At 43.9% G+C, this 21,334-nt stretch overlaps 1 protein-coding gene across 1 annotated transcript; it reads right to left on the minus strand.

Moving 5' to 3' along the window:
• Positions 1-2,189: 2,189 nt before the first annotated feature.
• On the minus strand, positions 2,190-20,105 carry LOC122944570 (protein disulfide-isomerase-like protein of the testis). Its single transcript, XM_044302984.1, has 11 exons — positions 19,918-20,105; positions 14,308-14,514; positions 13,625-13,758; positions 12,276-12,413; positions 11,460-11,570; positions 11,239-11,364; positions 6,648-6,845; positions 5,316-5,436; positions 3,878-4,059; positions 2,451-2,537; positions 2,190-2,340 (listed from the first exon to the last, which is right to left on the minus strand). Exons 1-11 carry the CDS (start codon positions 20,096-20,098, stop codon positions 2,275-2,277), a joined length of 1,551 nt encoding a protein of 516 aa, XP_044158919.1. The 5' UTR covers positions 20,099-20,105; the 3' UTR covers positions 2,190-2,274.
• Between the last annotated feature and the right edge of the window lie 1,229 nt (positions 20,106-21,334).

A 21,334-nucleotide genomic window follows, 5' to 3' on the forward strand; every position in this document is an offset into this window, starting at 1 on the left:
CAGTGACTGACAGCCTTCCCTCTATGAGGAGGCGGTCTCATCAGTGACTGACAGCCTTCCCTCTATGAGGAGGCGGTCTCTTCAGTGACTGACAGCCTTCTCTCTATGAGGAGGAGGTCCTATCAGTGACTGACAGTCTTCTCTCTATGAGGAGGCAGTCCTATCAGTGACTGACAGCCTTCTCTCTATGAGGAGGCGGTCCTATCAGTGACTGACAGCCTTCTCTCTATGAGGAGGCGGTCTCTTCAGTGACTGACAGCCTACCCTCTATGAGGAGGCGGCCTTATCAGTGACTGACAGCCTTCTCTCTATGAGGAGGCGGTCTCTTCAGTGACTGACAGCCTACCCTCTATGAGGAGGCGGTCTCTTCAGTGACTGACAGCCTTCCCTCTATCATCATAAAAAGAATCATATTTGTAATGACATGTATTCTTAAATTTTTCATTAAGTAATTCATGTATAATGACTTTGTTTCATGTATTCAGATGGTGTGTCTTCATCATTATTTGGTAGCTTGAAGGTGGTCTCCAAAATTGGGCCCGAAACGTTGCAATAAATATCGGGAATGTACCACCGGTGTTGAAATTTGAATGAATAAAAAAACGGAACTTTTGAACATCATCTATTTGGTGTGCTGTCTCTAAACTTAATAGGAACAACACTTCATCAGGGCCACTACCACTCCCATCCTCTGCATTTGCTCTACAGAGGCTCGCTGCACATGCAATTCCGCAGAAGACCTAGCGCTGAATACTGATTAGCTCTCAGTCAGTCGAAAGACGGAAGTGACTGTTATGAAGATTCTGTACATAGTATGGATCGTTGAATAACGCTGAAGAGATCATATTTGGATCTGGCGCTCTTCCCCATTCATGGATTCTTACCCTTCTTGGGCTGCTATGCACACAGCAGGGGAAGTATCTGCGAACACAGCGAAGTACTCCCTATATGTAATGTATTTCATAATCCGGCACCTGGCTGGTCCCATTGCTTCTGAATAGAAGATCTGGACTGTATGAAATGATGAGGATTATTATAGCATGGATCCAGTGTCTTTCCAACGGAAACCTTATTAGAAATATCAGCCAAAGACTGGTGGTCTTAGGTGGTAAAGGGGCCAATTATACTTTTACTGGTGGTCTAGGGCAGGGAGGTGTAACATGGTGTGGAAACAAACTGTAGTTTGCTAGACCTTCACCAGCTAAGTGACGGGCCAGTCCAAGACTGTTCTGTATTCTGGGTTTATAAATATTTTTAATGGTTGTGTATCCTTTAGAGGGGCTGTGGCATAAAATACATTCTACTTTTTTTTTAAACCAGCACTTGGATTGGATTACTTTTCTAATTACATGTATTTAAAAATGTTGTATAGCCATGGAGTCATTCAATAAAATGCATCTTTATGGCACCACCTGCTGTTTGTTCTTTTTCCTTATTTCTTGTCCTCCTCACTGACGTGGTCGCACATGCTCGATTTCAATTTTCAACAGCTACCAGCCATATCTACTTTTAGAAGCTGTGACAGTTGCAGGGAGAAAGCTGCAGCAGAAAGGGAACACCCCCTGAGCTGCAAGCCTGTAGTGAATCTAGTAGAACAACTGGAGCAACGAATGGTAAGATCTCTGGATCCATGTGAGGTGCAGGGCTGGTCCTAGCTATGTTAGAGAGAGAATGTCGTGTACTATATGATGTCCCAGTCATGGTATAACCCCTTTAAAGGGAACCTGTCACCGGGATTTTGTGTATAGAGCTGAGGACATGGGTTGCTAGATGGCCGCTAGCACATCCGCAATACCCAGTCCCCATAGCTCTGTGTGCTTTTATTGTGGAAAAAAAAACTATTTGATACATATGCAAATTAACCTGAGATGAGTCCTGTACATGAGATGAGTCCTGTATGTGAGGGGAGTCAGGGACAGGACTCATCTCAGGTTAATTTGCATATGTATCAAATCGTCTTTTTTCCACAATAAAAGCACACAGAGCTATGGGGACTGGATATTGCGGATGTGCTAGCGGCCATCTAGCAGCCCATGTCCTCAGCTCTATACACAAAATACCGGTGACAGGTTCCCTTTAATGAAATATACTGTGGGAGAGTAACCTGTGCTGGATACACCTAATCAAGTATTTCGACAAATACAGAGTCACAGGCAATACATTAGGAATTTTGGTTGTCAGACAAAGATTTTATTTACCGTAGTAATACACAAGCCAAGTATTATACAGTTTTCTTGAAATGCGTGGTGCTATGGAGAGGGGTTGTGTCGGCTCTTACAGTTCTTCTTTCATTTGGTGTTCACTGTCTTGATTTGAAGACTCGCTTGATGAAGACGTTTCCTGAAAAGAACAAAAAATTATTTATATTGCATTATAGATTTTCTGGTTGTCGAGGTTATCAATGCCCAGTGAAAGAGTTTTGGTTACATTCATAGACATTTATGTTGTACCTCTTCCTCCATATTTGGAGATGTCAGCTCATGTTCCAGGAATTCTGTAAATGCGTCAAGAGTCTTCTTCCCTGTATATCTAACAGACTTCAGAAGAAAGATGTCATTAACATGTAGTCACTACTATAAAAGAGAAACATCTATGGACACGCTAGGGAAATCTGAAAATGATTGTGTGTGCAGGCACGGGCATACACGGATCTAATGGGGCCCCATAACAAAGCTTAATATGGGACCCCTGGCACCACCAATTTTCCAGAACGTGTGCATCAAACACACTTTTTGACAAGTTTCTGATTTTTTTTTTTTATTAAGAATAAAAAATGTTAATTAAAAAAAATTGGCCTCATCCAGTTTATCGGAAAAAGTTGCACAGGTCCTTCAAAAATATGGCACTCATTTTCAAACCCATATTGGTATTTACACCAGACACGTGACATAAATACGTAGATAAATTCTTCAGATATCACAAAGCTGTCTGTCTGCAGCCACCACTAGGGGGAGCTTAGTGCATAGGAGTTTACACAGTGCAATGGAAGCTATAATAATGTCTTTGCACTGAACTCCCTCTAGTGGAGGCTGCATGAAAATGCAGTGTTTTCATCTCAGGACGAAAGAAGGCGTTCAGCGCCAGCCCCACCTCCCCTGGGCCGCGTAGCTGTTTATGGAATATCTATAGGGGTGAATCTAATGGAGGAATGGACGCGGCCTGTTAGATATGGGAACATCTGCTCTGCCTTGGCCGAAATATTTAAAAACAGCGCAAGGACTAGTGAACTACAATATATCTATGAGTGAAGGAAAGCTCTACTACGAGCTCGATCATCTCAACTATAAACTATACTAGATGACTAATATAATAAAATTCTTCCCGTTGTAAGAGGACCTGTCTCCTCTCCTGACATGTCTGTTTTAGTAACTTCTTGCATTCCCCATGTAATAGGAATTCTGGAACATCTATTCTTATGGGTCTATGATGTGCCATTCCTTTATTATTCCTGCCGGAAGCTAAGAATGAATTTCTAGCAGTTTGCAATGAGGGTCCAGATGGGTGTTACCAGTTGGGTGTGTGTCTCTGCACAGTCTGACACTGGCAGCACTGATTGGATCGAGTCAGACTGTAGGAACCCCCCCCCCCCCCTGAACTGGTAACACCCAGCTGGACCTTCATTGAAGTCTTCTAGTAATTCATTTATAATTTCTAGCAGGAATAATAAAGGATTGTCACATCATAGAGCCATAAGAATAGATGCTCCAGAATGGTTATTACAAGGGAGATGCAGGTAGTTGCTAAACAGACGTCAGGAGAGGGGACAGGTCCTAAAATTAACAAATTGGCCTGGTGGAGCTAAAATACGGTATGGAAATTTGTAAAATGTCTTCTCGTATCTTGTTAGGTTGCATCTTGTGGGTGAATAGCTGAATACCTTGTTATCTGATCCAGCAGGGAAGAACCGAAAATAAGGGTAGCGATCCAACACCATCAGTTGAATATCATTGGCTGTGCAGTCAATTTTGGCTATTGTCACATTAGCGTTATTTAGGTATCTTTTCCCTAGTTCTTCCCAGACAGGAAAAAGTTCTTTGCACGGTTTGGACCAAGGAGCATCTGGGGAAATAAAATGCAATCATTGGAGTCAAGCCAAGTTGTTTAAAATGAATAGTAATTAAAATTGAAGACGTGTCTAAGGGTTATGGCTCAGGCCACGTTCACACTCGCGTACTGAGATTCGACAGAGGATATCAATACCGGCAAAAAAAGTTTCCGTTTAGTCCTTATGCATTCTGAATGGAAAGAGATCCGTACAGGATGCATCAGGAGGTCTTCCCTTCCGTTTTGTGCTGCAAGCTGCGGTTTTGTGTCTGGTTATAAAAACTGAAAAAACAGATCCGGCATCGAAAACAATGTAAGTCAATGGTGACAGATCCGTTTTTTTTTTTTTTTAAAGGAGCCTAAAAAAACGGATCCTTCACCCATTCACTTTCAATGTATTTAGTGACGGAGCGGATGATGTATCCTGATGTGTAAAATCAAAACTAATCAGTTTTATTCCGGTATTAAGTTCCTCTGCCGGATTTCAATGCCGAAATTACAAACCCAAGTGTGAAAGTAGCCTAAGCTGAATGTAATGATACCTTTCACTTAGTGAAAAAATCAATATGATTAGCTTTTAATCAATATGCGAATGAGAAGTTAAGTGCACAAGCCTCTCGGTGCACGCTTGCTCCTCCTGTTTCCTTTTCCAGCCCCTACATATTCTTCTTGGTTGACAGGACCAGGATCCTGCATGGTCGTCTCCCCTGGCCCTGTCAATCAAGGAGAGGGAGGGGCTGGGAGAGGAAGCAGGAGGAGCAAGAGTGCACTGAGTGGCTTGGACCCGCCCTCTGTGCACTTAACTGCTCATTTGCCTATGGATTAAAAGTACTTTTTCTCCAGAATGAAGCAACGCATCGCTAAGTGAGAGGAAGCAGGAGGAACAGGAGTGCACTGAGTGGCTTGGGCCCGCCCTCGGTGCACTTAACTGCTCATTTGCCTATGGATGAAAAGTACTTTGTCTCCAAAATGAAGCATCGGATCACTAAGTGAAAGGTATCATTACATTCAGCTGAGCTAGCCCTACAAGGCGCTGTGTCTGGTGTAACAGAGACTTCCTGGTGACAGATCCCTTTAAGTAAAAAAAAAACTAAAAACTCTTCCACATTCACTAACAGGAGGTGGTTGTTCAGAGAGACGTTTGGGACACTTCCCCCAGTCTCACGGTCTCTGGACACAGTTTACATTAGGTTTTGAGGTCAGTGACTGGTTTCAGAGGTTCTTACTGCAGAAGGTGAGTAATGTAATAAAGGAGATCATTTCATACTTACAGAACATGACAAATACATTGCTTGATTTATCGAAGGCAACTTTGTTAAAATTTTTCCCAACCAGCACTTTTACCGGATGTTTATCCCAGTCCTTTGGGACATCTTCACTATCTCTCTGGGGCTGAATCAAGAATACAATTATAAAAAATAAAAAAAAGAATCAGCGACCACTATATGTAGTAATTTAAACAAACAAAAAAGTTTTCATAATGGTTTCATTAGATGAGTTTCCTGACAATGGTGGGTGCCCCAACAATCACAAGAACGGGGGTCCCTGATAACAGTTAACCACCATAACAAGTTATCATCTATCCACAGGATGGAAATACTATGTAATCGGTGAGGATCAGACCAATGGGGCCCCCACCCATCCAGAGAATTGGGGTTCCTGAGTCACCCTAGTGAATGGTTTATCACAGTCAAGCACGCACGCTGCCGCTCCATTCAACTCTATGGGACTGAAGAAGAGAACCCAAGTATAGCGCTCGGCGCTCCAGCAATCCCACAGAGATCAATGGAGCGGCAGCGCAGATTGGTGGTTTTCTCTCCATTCACTCAAGAATCTGCTCCTCACGACTGGTGGTGGTCACAGTGGTCAAATCCCCACCAATCAGATACTCATCACCTCTCCACTGGAAAGATAAGTTGTTATGGTGGGGCAACAGTTAAAGGGGTTATCCTATCACTGAAGTAATAAATGAAAATCAGACATAATATAGTACATGACAATCTCTTTCTAACAAAGCTAGAACCAGCCCTGTACCTCACATGGATCCAGAGATCTCCCCATTTCTTCAGGCTGCCAACTCAGGGGCCATCTTTCTTCAGGGGCAGGTCCTATCAGGGAGCATGTCCTTTCTGATGCAGCTCTCTCTCTATCACAGCTCAAGTGGTTTGTCCTTTCTGCTGCAGCCACCTACCTATTACAGGTCAAAGGGGTGTGTCCTTTCTGCTGCAGATCTCTCCATATCACAGCTCAGGGGACATATCCTATTCCTATTACAGCTCAACTACAGAGGAATTGTACTTTCTGCTTCAGCTCTCTACCTATAACTGTCAGGGCTTCTAACAGTTGATATGGCTGGTGGCAGTAAAAAATGAAACTGAGCACGTGTGACCACCTCAGCAGGGTGGACAGACAAATTAGGGGGAAAAAAAAACTTAAGGTGGCGCTATATAGGTCCATTTTTATTGAATAACTCAGTGGCTATGCTAAACTTTTAATTACATGCAAGTATTCAGATCCTGCCGGTTTAAAAAATGTAGAATATTTTTCAGAGGACAACCCCTTTAACTGTTAGGTCAACTTATAAGGAGCCTCATAGGCATTACCTTGGCTTTTCCATCCAAGTAATTCTGGCAGAAGCTTCTGACATTTTCAAAGGTGACGTCATCGGCAGGCATTCTGTATTTAGCATCGCTTGTTAGGTTCAAAATGCGAATTGCTGGTGTGTCCACCTCCGTTATACGGAAATATTCAAATATCCGTCCATTGCGAGTTTCATCAGTGTCAACCAGCACGAAAACAATCTAGTGGATGAATAAGACTCACGTGTTAGAGGCCAAGAGCGGGACAACATCTAATATTTGCACAGTCTGGCCTATTCCTATGCCAGGACGTTGATCTCATGAGGCATGGATAATTAACCCTTTCATAAACGGGCCTAAAAAAGGCCTGAATGTACAGGCAACTTTTTGTGATTTTGTGCATGTGGTAGTTTAGTGACCCTAAATTTTTTACTTGTTTGACTACTAAAATAATGTTTGCAAAGTTTTTTACTTGACACTTAGGACTTTTTATTAGCATGGGGATTTTTTTTTTTTAGATTTTTTTTCTTTTTTGGTTTAATTTGGGGGGGGGAAACAAATTCTTGTAAAAAGTAATTTTTTGTTAAAATTATAACTTATTATTTTTTCAATATTAAAACAGACTAATTATTCAATGGGTTCAGTATTTTGTGACGATCGTTTTGACATATAACATGTATTGGTTTGAGTGAATGGGGTGACTGTTTCTGTTACCGACTGCATTTATTTATTTTCTTAGTATTTTTTAGTTTTTAGCATTTTTTTTTACTTATATTTTAATTTATTTTTGGCACATGAGATGTCCCCCAAGAGGTCACTAAAAGACCTCTGGAGGACACTGACAGCAGCACCATGTAATCATAGTAAACATCTCAGGAGAAGGAAATGTGTCGCCAAAAATGTTATCTGCCAGTTGAAACCAGATCATAAAACATATCCTTTTTTCTAATTGCAGATTTTTTTATTCTATTCCCTGAACATGATTATGGGGGCGGCCATCTTGCCTGAGCTGTTCTTAAAGGGAGCCTGTCACCAGGGTTTTGTGTATAGAGCTGAGAACATGAGTTGCTAGATGGCCGCTAGCACATCCGCAATACCCAGTCCCCATAGCTCTGTGTGCTTTTATTGTGTAAAAAAACTGATTCGATACATATGCAAATTAACCTGAGATGAGTCCTGTACATCAGATGAGTCAGGGACAGAACTCATCTCAGGTTAATTTGCATATGTATCAAATCAGTTTTTTTTACACAATCAAAGCACACAGAGCTATGGGGACTGGGTATTGTGGATGTGCTAGCGGCCATCTAGCAACCCATGTCCTCAGCTCTATATACAAAATCCCAGTGACAGGTTCCCTTTAACAGCATTTAGAAAGCTTTAAGAAAATTGCTTTACGGCAACCCCATGGGCCATAGACACAATGGTCAGGAGGGGACCTCATTGACTTATCTGTGACCTGCACAGAAGTCATTGTACAAGGAAAGACTAGATAAGCTCTGACAATCACCTATTATGAATGGTGGATCCTGTCTTATCTATGCACACAGGTGTTATCATTACAGGCAGGATTAGAATGACAGATAAGCAGATAACTGCAGTAAAGTGATCTGTACAGACCAAGACGTGGCGCCTATTGTTAGACTTAGTGGCCAGTGTGAAAACTGCAGGATTTGGTGGTTTCTGTTAAATGTAGATATTGACATGGAAAATTTAAAATAATATCATCAAAAATTCTTTAAAAATATGTTAAACTTAAAAACGTGCTTTAAACAATAGGTCATTTCCTGATAACGCATTTCCTTTAAGACGAGAGTATAAACTAGGAGCCAGCACCATCTTTAAAGTAGGCATAGAATCGATTGAAGTTGCAAGCCCAAGGCCTAGTGGCTGCACTACTGAGAGGTGCTAAGGACTATTTCTGTCATGAGCAGTTTTGTCATAAGGACTGCAAAATCACCAGTCTCTTCATTATCCACTCATGTTGTATTTGAAAGTTTTCAGTAGTGCAGCCTCAGGTTTCTTGAACTGTAAAGCTATTTTCAGACGAGTGCTAGAGATCTGTCAGGGAACAGTCTGTTGGATCTCTTTGTATTCTGGCATTGCCGGAAGCTTGTAAGCGCAGCTTTTTTCTTCTTTGTCGGCATATGTGCCGGAATGCATCCGGATCTCCTCTGGTCCCCATTATAGTTTATGATGCCAGATGGAGACTTACAAACTTCTGGCAATGCCGGAATGCAAAGAGATCCGACAAGCGGTTCCCCGCCGGAACAGCCTGCCAGATCTTTAGCGCTCGTCTGAAACTAGCCTAACTGGTCTCAGTTAAGAAAATAAAAAGACAAAAAATAAATAAAAAATTTGCTAATTAATACATAAGTCGTTCTTTTGAGTTTTGGGTTATGTGATGCTTTCAAAAGGTTCTTTGATTTCTGTGCTGTGCTGAACTGGAAATGCATTGCATTTTTCTGCAGCCACCACTAGGGGGAGCTCAGTGCAAACAGATTATTACAGCTTCTTATTCAGTCAATCCTAACTAGTGCCCCCTAGGCAGCCAGCTTTTAATAGAAGGGATGCAGAAGCTTTATCGATGTATTTATGTCAGTTTTCTGGCATAAATTCATTGATAATTATGTTGTTCAGAATGAGCAGCGTATTTATGAAACATAAAGTGGATGAGGCCAGGTCTGACTTTTTAATACATTTTTTTCTTCCTCTTAAAAAATAAAAAAAACATAAATCTGGTGAGTTGCGCTATGCATTCTGCATTACATGGAAGTGACTGACGCACATGTACTGGGAAACTAGGTGGGCCAGCAGGGGGCCTATACTAAGTTTTGCTATGTGGCCCTATGAGATCTACGTACGCCCCTATGCATGTGTGACCTAACCTAATGGACCCAATCCTAGTGCAGGCTAGAAAAACTACTGCACAAATGAGCTGCTGCCACCTTGTGGCTATATATATATATCTATATATACTAGCTGAAGGACACGGCTTCACTCGGGTATATTTAATCTATTTCATTTAATGTTTGTGTGTGTCGTTAAAAGATATCAACAGTATCCACTATAACAGTGACATCTACAGCATCCCACCCCCAAAACAGTGACCTCCACAGCCCCCCACCCATTAACACTGACCACCCCCACAGTGCCCCTTCCCGTAAAATTGGACCTCCACAGCAGCCCACCCCCTTAACTTTGACCTTTATAGCAGCCTTCCCCTATAACAGTGACTTTCACAGCATACCACCCCCTTGATAGTGACCTCCACAGGGGCCCGCCCCATTAACAGTGGCCTTTACTGGATCGGGGACATGTCCTTTTGAACAGCTCACTCTAAGACAGCAGCACTGTGCTGTCTGAGTGTGAGCTGCAGGGAGAAAGTCACCCTCCCTCCCCTCTCTGCAGCTGACAGAAGTTGATTTTTACCTTTATTTTTTTAATCCCTGTCGGCTTAGGAGTGGAGGGGTGTGGCCTAACAAGATTGGGGCGTGGCTTATCGCGAGCTAGAAGTTGATTTTTAACTTCATTTTTTCAATCTCAGTAGGCTGAGGAGTGGAAGGGGGCATGGCCTACCCGGATCGGGGGCGTGTCCTTTTGAACAGCTCACTCTAAGAGTCCATTCACACGTCCGCAATTATTAATTAATTAATGGCGCCGCATCCGCATTTCCAGAGAGCGGCCTCGATCTTTTGGTCTGCAGCTCCGGAAAAAATAAAGAGCATGTCCTATTCTTATTCGCAATTGCAGACAAGAATAGGCATTTCTATGGGAGTGCCAGCCGGGTGAATTGCGGATCCGCAATTTGCAAATCCGCAATGCACTACGGACGTCTGAATGGAGCCTAAGACAGCAGTACCGTGCTGTCTGAGTGTAAGCTGCAGGAAGAAAGTCACCCTCCCTCCCACCCCTGCAGCTGACAGAAGTCGATTTTTACCTTCATTTTTTCAATCCCTGTCAGCTCAGGAGTGGTAGGGGGAGTGGCCTAACCAGATAAGGGTGTGGCTTAGTGGGAACTGGGGGCGGGGTTTTAAGTCTTTTGAGGGTGCACATATTGTGGCAGGGGGCGTGTCTGGGCTCCTTACTGCAAGAGTAACGCCCCTCTGGCTCATTTGCATACCAAGTAAACTGGATTTTCAGAGGATAAAAACATCTATTGCTGGAACAAAGGCACATCTGGAAATAAGGCACTAAGTTCTATTAGGCCATGGCTTTACTTCAACAGCGATTATCCTGGCGACAGATTTCCTTTAAAGATCTCCTACAGCAGTGAAGAAAAATGGCTGGGTTGTGGAGGCTGGAGGACCTGCAAGCTTCTATTGGCTGATAAGGGTCATGTGACCAAGCTTCTATTGGCTAATGCATTTTTTAGGGAATATCTCAGGAACGGTACATCCTAGAAAGCTGAGACCTGGTCTAAAACCTTCCTGGACACCTGATGTACCTGTGTGCCAAATTTCGTGATTGTAAATGCGAAAAGTGTGGACTAGTTTAGCGGATATACATACACACATACACTCAACTTTATATTATATATATATACTGTATATATAACAATCACTACTGTTATACATTTGTTTTTACCTATACAAAGCATTATAATAAAACAAACCTTTCCTCTAAACTCCAGAGCAGCAGATTCGTAACTTTCATACATTGCACTAAACGGCTCTGATGTTTTTGATGCAAACAGGAGGATGTGATGGTCAATGGGGACATCAAATATAGTCACAGACGTCTGGAAAAGAGAAGAAATAAATGACAAATTGGTTAATTCTTTATGGATACAGTATTTGCCATATTGAATATTATACATTTCATTTCCCGACTCACCGCCTGGTTATACTCTGTAACCACATCCATGACGTAAGTCCGTATCAGTCGAACTAAATCCATTTTGCTTTCAATTTCTTCTTCAGATATCAAATAATGGACTGATTTATCCTTTAACAGAAATAAACAACAATTTGCATCGCTGCCAAACTTTATATCCAGCTTTTAACAATATGTCATTTTCATGGTTCCACAATTTGTGCCGATTCATTTCTTATTATAGCTATATAGTGGTTGGAGCTCCAAATCCTCTGCACTTAGGTAACATTCTTGCTGCCTGCAGCTGCCACTAGAGGGAGCTCACTACATAGTGTTTTATCCTTCAGTTCGCTGTATTAAACAGTATGCAGTGAGCTCCCCCTAGAGGCAGCTATGACAACCAGAATTTGATAATTTAACAGCATTATAAAGGTGACTTGAAGCTATTTTTCAAAAAAACTGAGCTCTAGTGGTTAGGAACTAATTGAGCAGCTAGATTTTTTACCAACGTGAAAAAAAACATAGGTGCCCAAGGGTGCACATTTACTTTATGCTAACCCAAGATCAACTTTGCCATAGAATTTGTGTATGTGCAGTTTGATTGGTTATAAAGCACCTGGGTGCAACAAGGGCATTGCCATTGCTCTGCTCACTCTCAACATGCCACCCCCCCACCTCTATGACTGACAGGGCCAGGTGTGTAGACTTATTCACACCCCGCTCAGAAGTCTCGTGGCAGCGCAATTGCCACTGTGTTCGGCGCACGCACAGTACAGGCATGAAGCTCGCCAGTTGTGATCACGCTGCCGCATAGTGACAAGCCAAGCTTCTTCTTACCTTTTTGTACACTGCAACCATATTTTGGGTTATCCCAACGTGTACAAGAACTTCTTCATTGGTTACTAGACCGAACGGGAACTCGGGGACATCTTTTGCCGCTTCTGAGAAGTGTTCTGTAAAACTACTGCCTGGATCCTGTAGGTTTCATGAGGATAGAAATAGAAGGTTTTATAATCATCCACTAAGCAGGTCTCATCCCTGTTATCACACTAGTGTCGCCGCGTTTCAGGAACCATGATGGACGTAACGTTACAACCCATTCTGACTTATGATGAGGCTGTCAGGTTTCTATTTTCTTTTAAATGGATGGCAATGAAGAAAACAACTAACTAAACGGCGAGTGAATGGGTCTGGGCTGCAATACAAAGCACAGCCACTATACAATGTATGGCGCTGTGCATGGTTAGATGTGAGGAAGCGCTCACTGTTGCGCCGCAGCCTCTAGGCGGAGGTGTTGGGAGTCATTCCCCCCACAATCAGATATTGATCACCTACCCTGAGGACAGGTCATCAATATTGTACTCCTGAAGAAAAAAAAAACTTTAAGCCGGTGTAACGTTACATTACCCTACTTCGTGAGATTTCCCTACCTCCTAACTTCCGGTCGCACTGCTAATGATGTGAGGAGGCGTTCCTGAGTTTTGATGATCTGCGCATGCGCAAACGGACAGTTTATGGAAAATCTCAGCGGAGTTCAGCTGCACATCGGGACACTGCGCATGCGCGGGAGAGCCTCAGTAGGGAAATATTACGGCCCAGTGTGCAAGCGTGGCTAACTCCGGCCGGCACATGCGCAGTGTCCCGGTGTGAAGCTGAACTCAGCTGAGATTTTCCATAAACTGTCCGTTTGCGAATGCGCAGATCGTCAAAACTCAGGAACGCCTCCTCACATCATTAGCAGTGCGACCGGAAGTTTGGAGGTAGGGAAATCTCACGAAGTAGGGTAATGTAACGTTACACCGGCCATACAGAATAGATTAATATTGGCTGAATGCACTGGTTTCAGTGGAACTGGCCAACCATCCAATGTATGCGAGGGTCTCATGACTCCCATTGACAGTTTTGGGGGAGATACAAATCAGGTAGTTGTAGAAGCCAGCTTTATTTCAATATTCCCAAAGCCTTTGGCTGCTGCCAGTTGTGTCTGGCGAACACATGGATGCTCAGATGAACCGAGTGTGCATGTTTATGGAGGAATCGGAAGAGAAAGCGGTCAGCCACGGGGCCACGATTCACTGACCGCTATCTAACATGGCAAGTCCTGATTGATCTCTGTGCACAACTTGCTTCTTATTTGCTTCTGTAGTCGTTTCCTCTTCCCCCAAAAAAACATGTATGTTCCTCACCTTCAAAAACCCAACCACAGAGACTTTATCTGACTTGATGAAGGACTCATAGTGGTCTGTGGCGTTTATTAACGTGGAACTGGGCCCCGTCCGTCTGGTTATCCATGTCACAAAAGCAGAGGCTGTTCTAACTCCTGTGATCAGAAAGAAAACATCTTCATCATCATCAGAAAATTAACACTAAGTATTCAGTCCTCTGTACAGATGTGCTACTGTTTGCTTTACTATACATAGACCACCTCCTAACCTTAAAGGGGTTGTCCCACCAAAAATATTTTACAGTTTTCAAACCAGCACCTGAGCTGTGATAGGGAGAACATGGACACACCCCCTGAGCTGTGATAGGGAGAGCATGGACACGCCCCCTGAGCTGTGATAGGGAGAACATGGACACGCCCCCTGAGCTGTGATAGGGAGAGCATGGACACGCCCCCCTGAGCTGCAGCAGAAAGGACACTCCTCTTGAGCTGTCAGCTTGATATAAATCTAGCAGAGCAATGAATGGGGAGATCTCTGGATCCATGTGAGGTACAGGGCCGGTTCTCGCTTCGTTAGAAAGAGGTTGTCATGTTCTATATGATGGCTGATTTTAATTTTTCTACATAAATCATGGGATAACCCCTTTAAACTTCATGCCCACCCCGTAGGATCGTCCTGGTCGGCACACATAGTTACTGACATACCTTTGCAGTCGGTTGGGTTCTTCCGATCATCATTCACAAAAAGTTTAAAAGTTGGAAATTCCTTAATGTTAAATTCTTTCCCAAGATCCTTTTCCTGAGTGATGTCAACTTGACCAAATCGGACATCTGTGGTTTTTTCCTTGAGATATGCTGCAGCTACAGAGAACTCTTCCTTTACGGTCTGTGAAGGTGCAGATAGCGCAATGTCTAGAGTACAAGACAACGGTTCACTTTTTATTGTCCTATCAAAAAACATTACTAATATTTAAAGGGGTTATCCAACCCCTATAATGACCCCCCAATGCCCGGGCACCTCATATAGGTTATACTTACCCCTGCATCATTCCTGACCCCCGCATGACCGTATCTCCCCATCGCGCAGATCAAAACATCCGGTGACGGGGAAGGTGGGGGGCATAGCCAATAGCAGGCCACGACGGGGATGAGCCTCCCTAGCATCACGGGTGCGGGGCACCATAGGGGTCATTACTAGGGGAAGTCCAGGCAGCATGCTGGAGGTAGGGCTTGATGATCGCTGTGGCCCTTATCTTAACTCCTAAGCCCCCTGCTCATGATCTTAATTAGAGAAACTGGAGGAGAAGAAAGAGGATAAAACATGGAGGCCACCAGAGAAGGGCAGCTTCTGGGACAGTGTATTGTGCTCTACACTGGTATTTGGTTCTGCTGGGGCGGTATTCTGTGCTGGTATTGCTAAACCTGCCTACTTATGTTGCCCTGCCCTCTGTCAATTTGGACCCACCTACAACATAGGGGCCACTTTTAGTTTTTTCCAGGGTCCTGATGGAGCCGGTTACTGCAGAATTTCCTACAGTGGGAGCAGTAATGCAATGACCAACTCCAAAATGGATGTGTAGATTCTAGCTACTACTGCAGAGCAGCTGATCCACGCCGATCTTATTAAAGCACCGGAAACACCACTATAATATTTCAGAGAACAAGAATTATTGTACAGAGCAATGCCCCAGAACATGTATACACTATAACTAAAGTAATGCTCAATGTCTACAGACAATGGCCCACATTCATAATAGGAGTGCGCTTAGATTTTTGGAGCGTTTGGTCCAATTTTGCTTATTTTACTATGCATGCACTTTCCAAAAATGATTAGTTATTTTTTAAGAGGGCTTATTTTTGGTGGACAGAGATGAAGTTTTCATCAGTGTCATTTTGGGATACATATGACTTTTTGATCACTTTTTATCCTGGGATGAACAAAAATTGTAATTCTGGCATTTCTTGTATAGTGTCCACTGTGTGAGTTAAATAAGGTCATCATTTTATAGCTTGTGTTTTGACAGGCACAGCGATACCAAATACGTGGACTGCTTTTTCTTTTTTTGTGCCATAATGTAGCATTTTTTATATTTTTATATTTTGAAACACTATTACATTTTTATTTTGAAGGGACTCGCCCATGCAATCTTTGGATCACTCATATAACACACTACAATGCAATAAATATGATTCATTTAAGTTGTCATGAAGTAAATACTAAATAAGGGCTCACGCACACGACGTGGCCTGTTTTGCAGCCGTGTGGTACCGGCCGCGTGCATTCCGCATTATGCGGAACGAAACGTCCGGCCCAAACTAGAACAGTACTATCCTTGTCCGTAATGCGGACATACGGAAACGGAATGCAAACTGACTAAATTTAGTTTTTTATGCGGACCCGTTGAAGTGATCCGCATACGAGCCACAAACAAAACGCATGGACAAATAATAAAAATATGTTCATGTGAATGAACCGTGTCCATGTTGTGGTCCGCAATCCGCTGATATATGGTGTCGGTCCGTGTGCCATCTGCATTTTTTTGGAAGACCCAAGGTCAATGGGTTTGTGGTCCGCATTTTGTGGACATATTATATATTTTTGTGCAATGGACATACAGATGCAAAAAGCACATGGATGATCTGTGTGCCTTCTGTATCTGAATGTCTGTTGCGCAAAAAGATAGAACATATCCTATACTTAGACCACGGACCCCTTTCAGTGGATCCACAAAAAATGCGGATGCAACAAGGAACCGCAAAATACATACGGTCGTTTGCATGGGGCCTAATTATGATCTCCAACACCTCACACAATAAATAGAACAGTAAGGGCTCTTTCACACGGGTGTCCCGAATTTGCTCCAGATGCGTCCCGGGTGCATTGCGGGGAAACCCACACGAGTGCGCACGCAATTTCAGTCAGTTTCAACTGCAATTGCGTTGTTCAGTTTTCTCTGCGCCAGTGCAATGCATTTTGCACGCGCGTGATAAAAAACTGAATGTGGTACCCAGATCCGAACTTCTTCACTGAAGTTCGGGTTTGGGGTTGTGTAGATGTTAGCATTCGAAATACAAAATGCTAAGTACAATAGGGCTGGAGGGGTTAAAAAAAATTTACTCACCTCAAACACTTGATCGCGCAGCCGTCATCGTTTTCTTTCTTCTTCTTTGAGGACCTGCAAAAGGACCTTTGATGACATCAGTGGGATCTTCTGTCTTCATTCAGCAGGACCTGCACTGACGTCACCACGTGGTGAGCGCGATTACGTCCTCACAGGTCCTTTTGCAGGTCCTGAAAGAAGAAGAAAGAAAATGATGCCTGCTGCGCGATCAAGTGGATGAGGTGAGTTAATTATTATTATTTTTTTAACCCCTCAAGCAACATTTTAGTAAGCATTCTGTATTAAGAATGCTATTATTTTCCCTTATAAACATGTTATGAGGGAACATAATACAGTAAATTGACTTTTATCAATTTACTAACCATCTCCAAGAAACCATGCGTGAAAATCGCACCGCATCCGCACTTGCTTGCGATTTTCACACAGCCCCATTCATTTCTATGGGGCCTGCGTTGCGTGAAAAAACACAGAATATAGAACGTGCTGTGATTTTCACGAAACGTACAAGTGATGTGTGAAAATCACAGCTCATCTGAAGAGCCCCATTGAAGTGAATGGGTCCGGATTCAGTGCGGGTGCAATGCGCTCACCTCACACATTGCACCCGCGCTGAATTTTCACCCGTGTGAAAGGGGCCTAAGTGTGTGATGGATTTCCTTAGCAGATATACAGTTATTAGGCTAAGGGCACTAGGATTTCAGCATAGAAACAGGATATTGGAACCACCGGATCCACATTAGCCAGACACTACCGGTGCCCAATGGACCCTATTCACTATAATGGGGTCCATTGGGAATACCGCTGCATGCAACCGTATTTCATCCTTTTTTTTGTTTTGTTTATTTTGCCGTAAGCTGGGCCGCAAATGTGAACCGAGCCTTAAGTCAACGAGCAGACACAAGGTTAAGGACAGACAAGGAGAAAACATCAAAGCGTTATAACATTAATACTAACAGAAATCTTATCTCACAACCAAGTAATAAAAGGAAAGACCTGGACAAACATTAGCATGATAAACTTTTCCAGCTACACGTGGAAGAATACAATTTGTTCATGATGAATGAATATACAAATTCCAAGGGATCATGAGATCGTCATGTCTGTGAATTACAGCAAAATGTCTCACTTTCTGACACTTACCCTGGGTTCAAACCTGAGCGTTCTGAAACGAGCGCTCTGTATGCGCGATTGTACGGGCGTTTACAATCGCGCATACAGAGACAGGCGTGCACACATTGTCGCGCGTTCCCAAATATCTATGTACGGGAACGCGCGACAAACGCCCAAAAAAAAGCTCAAGAACTTGTTTGAGCGTCGGGCGTTTTACAGCGCGATCGTACGCGCTGTAAAACGCCCAGGTGAGAACCATTCCCATAGGGAAGCATTGGTTTCTCCTTGTTGAGCGTTTTACAGCGCGTAGGAACGCGCTGTAAAACGCTCAGGTGTGAACTTAGGGTTAGGCCTCTTGCACATGACCGTATGCCCTCCGAGATATACGGTCCGTGAGCGGGCCATATGTCCCGGAGCGGCATCTATCGTGTGCACGGGAGCGCGCAGCATCATAGGTTACAATGATGCTGTGCACGTCGGGCCGCCCGCGGGACTATTGTCGCGCACTCATATGATCATATGGCCCGCTCACGGGCCGTATATCTCAGAGGGCATACGGTCGTGTGCAAGAGGCCTTAAAGGGATAGTTTAATTGAAAAAATAAATAAATACATTTTCCATCGGTGTCATACAGAGGGGCATGACATTTTTGCACAAAGTAGTCGTGGTTAGTTAGGCGAGCAAACGGACGTTAGGTATAAGAATTGTTTGCAAAACCTCACAAAATATAAAGCATTTTCACTCCAGTAACAGGACGACATAAAAACCAGAGCGACATCTCCAGACATATTTAAAGATGAGGCGCATTCTTTGATAAATTTAGCGCAAGTTACGACAAAGCAGACTCAAGAAAAAACTACTTAAATTTTTTTTTTTTAAGGCTCCTTTCACACGAACAAGTTTTTTTATCCGGGTGCGATGCACGACATGAACGTATTGCACCCGCACTGTATCCTGACCCATTCATTTCTAGGGGTCTGTGCAAATGAGCGTTGTTTATCAGGCTGGGTTCACACCTGAGCGTTTTACAGCGCGTTCCTACGTGCTGTAAAATGCTCAACAGGCAAGAACCAATGATTCCCTATGGGAATGGTTCTCACCTGAGCGTTTTACAGCGCGTACGATCGCGCTGTAAAACGCCCGACGCCCCAAGAAGTACATGAGCTTCTTTGGGGCGTCTTGTCGCGCGTTTCCGTACATAGACTTCAGCGGGAATGTGCGACAATGGGCGTTCGCTTGTCTCTGTATGCGCGATTGCAAACGCCCGTACAATCTCGCATACAGAGGGCTCCATCGCGAACGCTCAGGTCTGAACCCAGCGTCACACATCATTTCTGCGTTGCGCGAGAATCGCAGCATGTACTATATTCAGCGTTTTTCACGCAGCCCTGGCCCCATAGAAGTGAATGGGGTTTCAGTGAAAAACGCATTGCATCCGTTCTTCACAGATGGTTGCTAGACGATGTTGTTTGCAATCCTTTAGTTTTTTTTTCATGCGTGTGAAAGACGCATCAAAACTGATTGTACCCGCGTGGAAAAAACTGAAATACGTAATCGCGGACAAAACTGACTGAACTTGCTTCCAAAATTGTGCAACTTTCATGGAACGCACTCATGTGAAAGGGGCCTAAATCTGTTTAAGCTTCTCTTCAGCCAAAGGAATTGCCTTATGAGTAATTGTCCTATAATTATAAGGGATCGCATTTTGTCCAGACTCTGCGCCACTCCCTGTCCATAGCTTGCGTCAGGAACTGCAGCTCAGCCCTATTCATTAAAACAGAGCTGCAATACCAGACACTACCTGGGAAACAAGAGTGGCGCTGTTTCTATACATAAAGCAGACCCTTTTCCTAGTCTTATACCACTTCTTTACCATAACTGGCACATGTTCCAGAGTGGGAGCTACAAGGTAACAGCTGATCGGCGGGAGTGCACGGTGTCACATCTGATATTGATGACCTGAGCATAAGCCGTCAATATCAAAATCCTAGACAACTCCTTTGATGCAATGGTTTAGAAAATGTCTCCAACCCCAAGCTTCTCCTGAATACAGAAATCTACAGAATGATCGTATTGTACTTACAGAACTTCACCAATAAATATTTATTTTCCTTCAGGGCACGAGCAAAGTTGGAACTTGTGAGGACAAGGACGTGCTGATCCTCCTTGATTTTCGGGGCTTTGTGCTTCTTTGCTTTAGGTCCAATCCCTGATTTTTCTTCTTGGGAAACACCAAGAGCCAGGATGGAGAATACAGATATCATAAGGAGCAGGATGTTCATGGTGGGAGGAGGAGGAGAAGAAGAAGAACTCAAATCTAGAAGTCCCTCTAGCCACCTGTTATATTTCTGTTACCAGCCGAGCAAGTGGCAGTTTCACACGTCACGTTAACTGATTAAAATATTGCCAAGAAAGCATTGCCAAATTTACTCAAGATATCAGCTTGTACTCACTGGGGGCATTGGTAGCTGACGAGTGTTACGGATCTCAAGACTCATATTTAGGCTGTCAGAAATGTATGGTGGTGCCCCATGGCACCACTCTCTAGGATTTACTTACAGTGACTTACATCATCTCTGACAACCTTCCAGAGACTGATGGACCCAAGTCTGGGGCAGGGACGTCTTTAACGCAGGGCAAAAGGGGCAGCTGCCCCGGGCCCAATTGCTCCTGGGGGGCCCAAAGCAGCTGCATCTTGAGCCCCGGTGGCCACTGGTGACGTGGGGCACGGCGGCAGGGCACAGGGAGATGAGCGCTTCCATTGTGTAAGCGCTCATCTCCATAGTCATCTGTATCACCATCCTCAGGACAGCGATACAGATGGAAGTGCTGCGGCGGGGGAGGGAGAGGTGTGTCCCTTCCCGTTCCTCTGATAGGCTGCAGGCACTAGGCCTGAGCCGAACAGCGCGAGACACAGGCTGGAAGAGGCCTGCATCACATCGCTGCCAGCCTGATGGAGGTAAGTATAAGTGTTTTTTTTTTTTATATGGTACTACTACTGGCACATGATTGGGGGGAATCTATGGGGGCACTTGTTACTGGCACATGATTGGGGGCATCTATGGGGGCACTTGTTACTGGCACATGATTGGGGGGCATCTATGGGGACACTTGTTACTGGAACATTATTAGGGGGCACTTCTTACTGGCACATTATTCGGGGCACTATAGGGGCATCTACTGAGGCCACAAAGAAGGGGTATTTTATATTGGGGGGGGGGGGGCTCTGTGTAGGGGCAATTTATACTGGGGCTCATTAGGGTGGGTACTATGGGGAAGGGGAGAGAGGAGTACTATGGGCTCATCTTTGGGGGCACTAAGAAGGGGTATTTTATACTTGCAAATTATGGGGGACACTGAAGGCATCTACTGGGGCACTATATATGGGGCATTTTATACTGGTACATTATGGGGGCACTAGTGAGAAGGGGGAGAGGAGCACTATGTAGTGGTATTTTATACTGGTACATTATGGGGGCACTAGTGAGAAGGGGGAGAGG

The sequence above is a fragment of the Bufo gargarizans genome, chromosome 8, assembly GCF_014858855.1.
Source record: "Bufo gargarizans isolate SCDJY-AF-19 chromosome 8, ASM1485885v1, whole genome shotgun sequence".
NCBI lineage: Eukaryota > Metazoa > Chordata > Amphibia > Anura > Bufonidae > Bufo > Bufo gargarizans.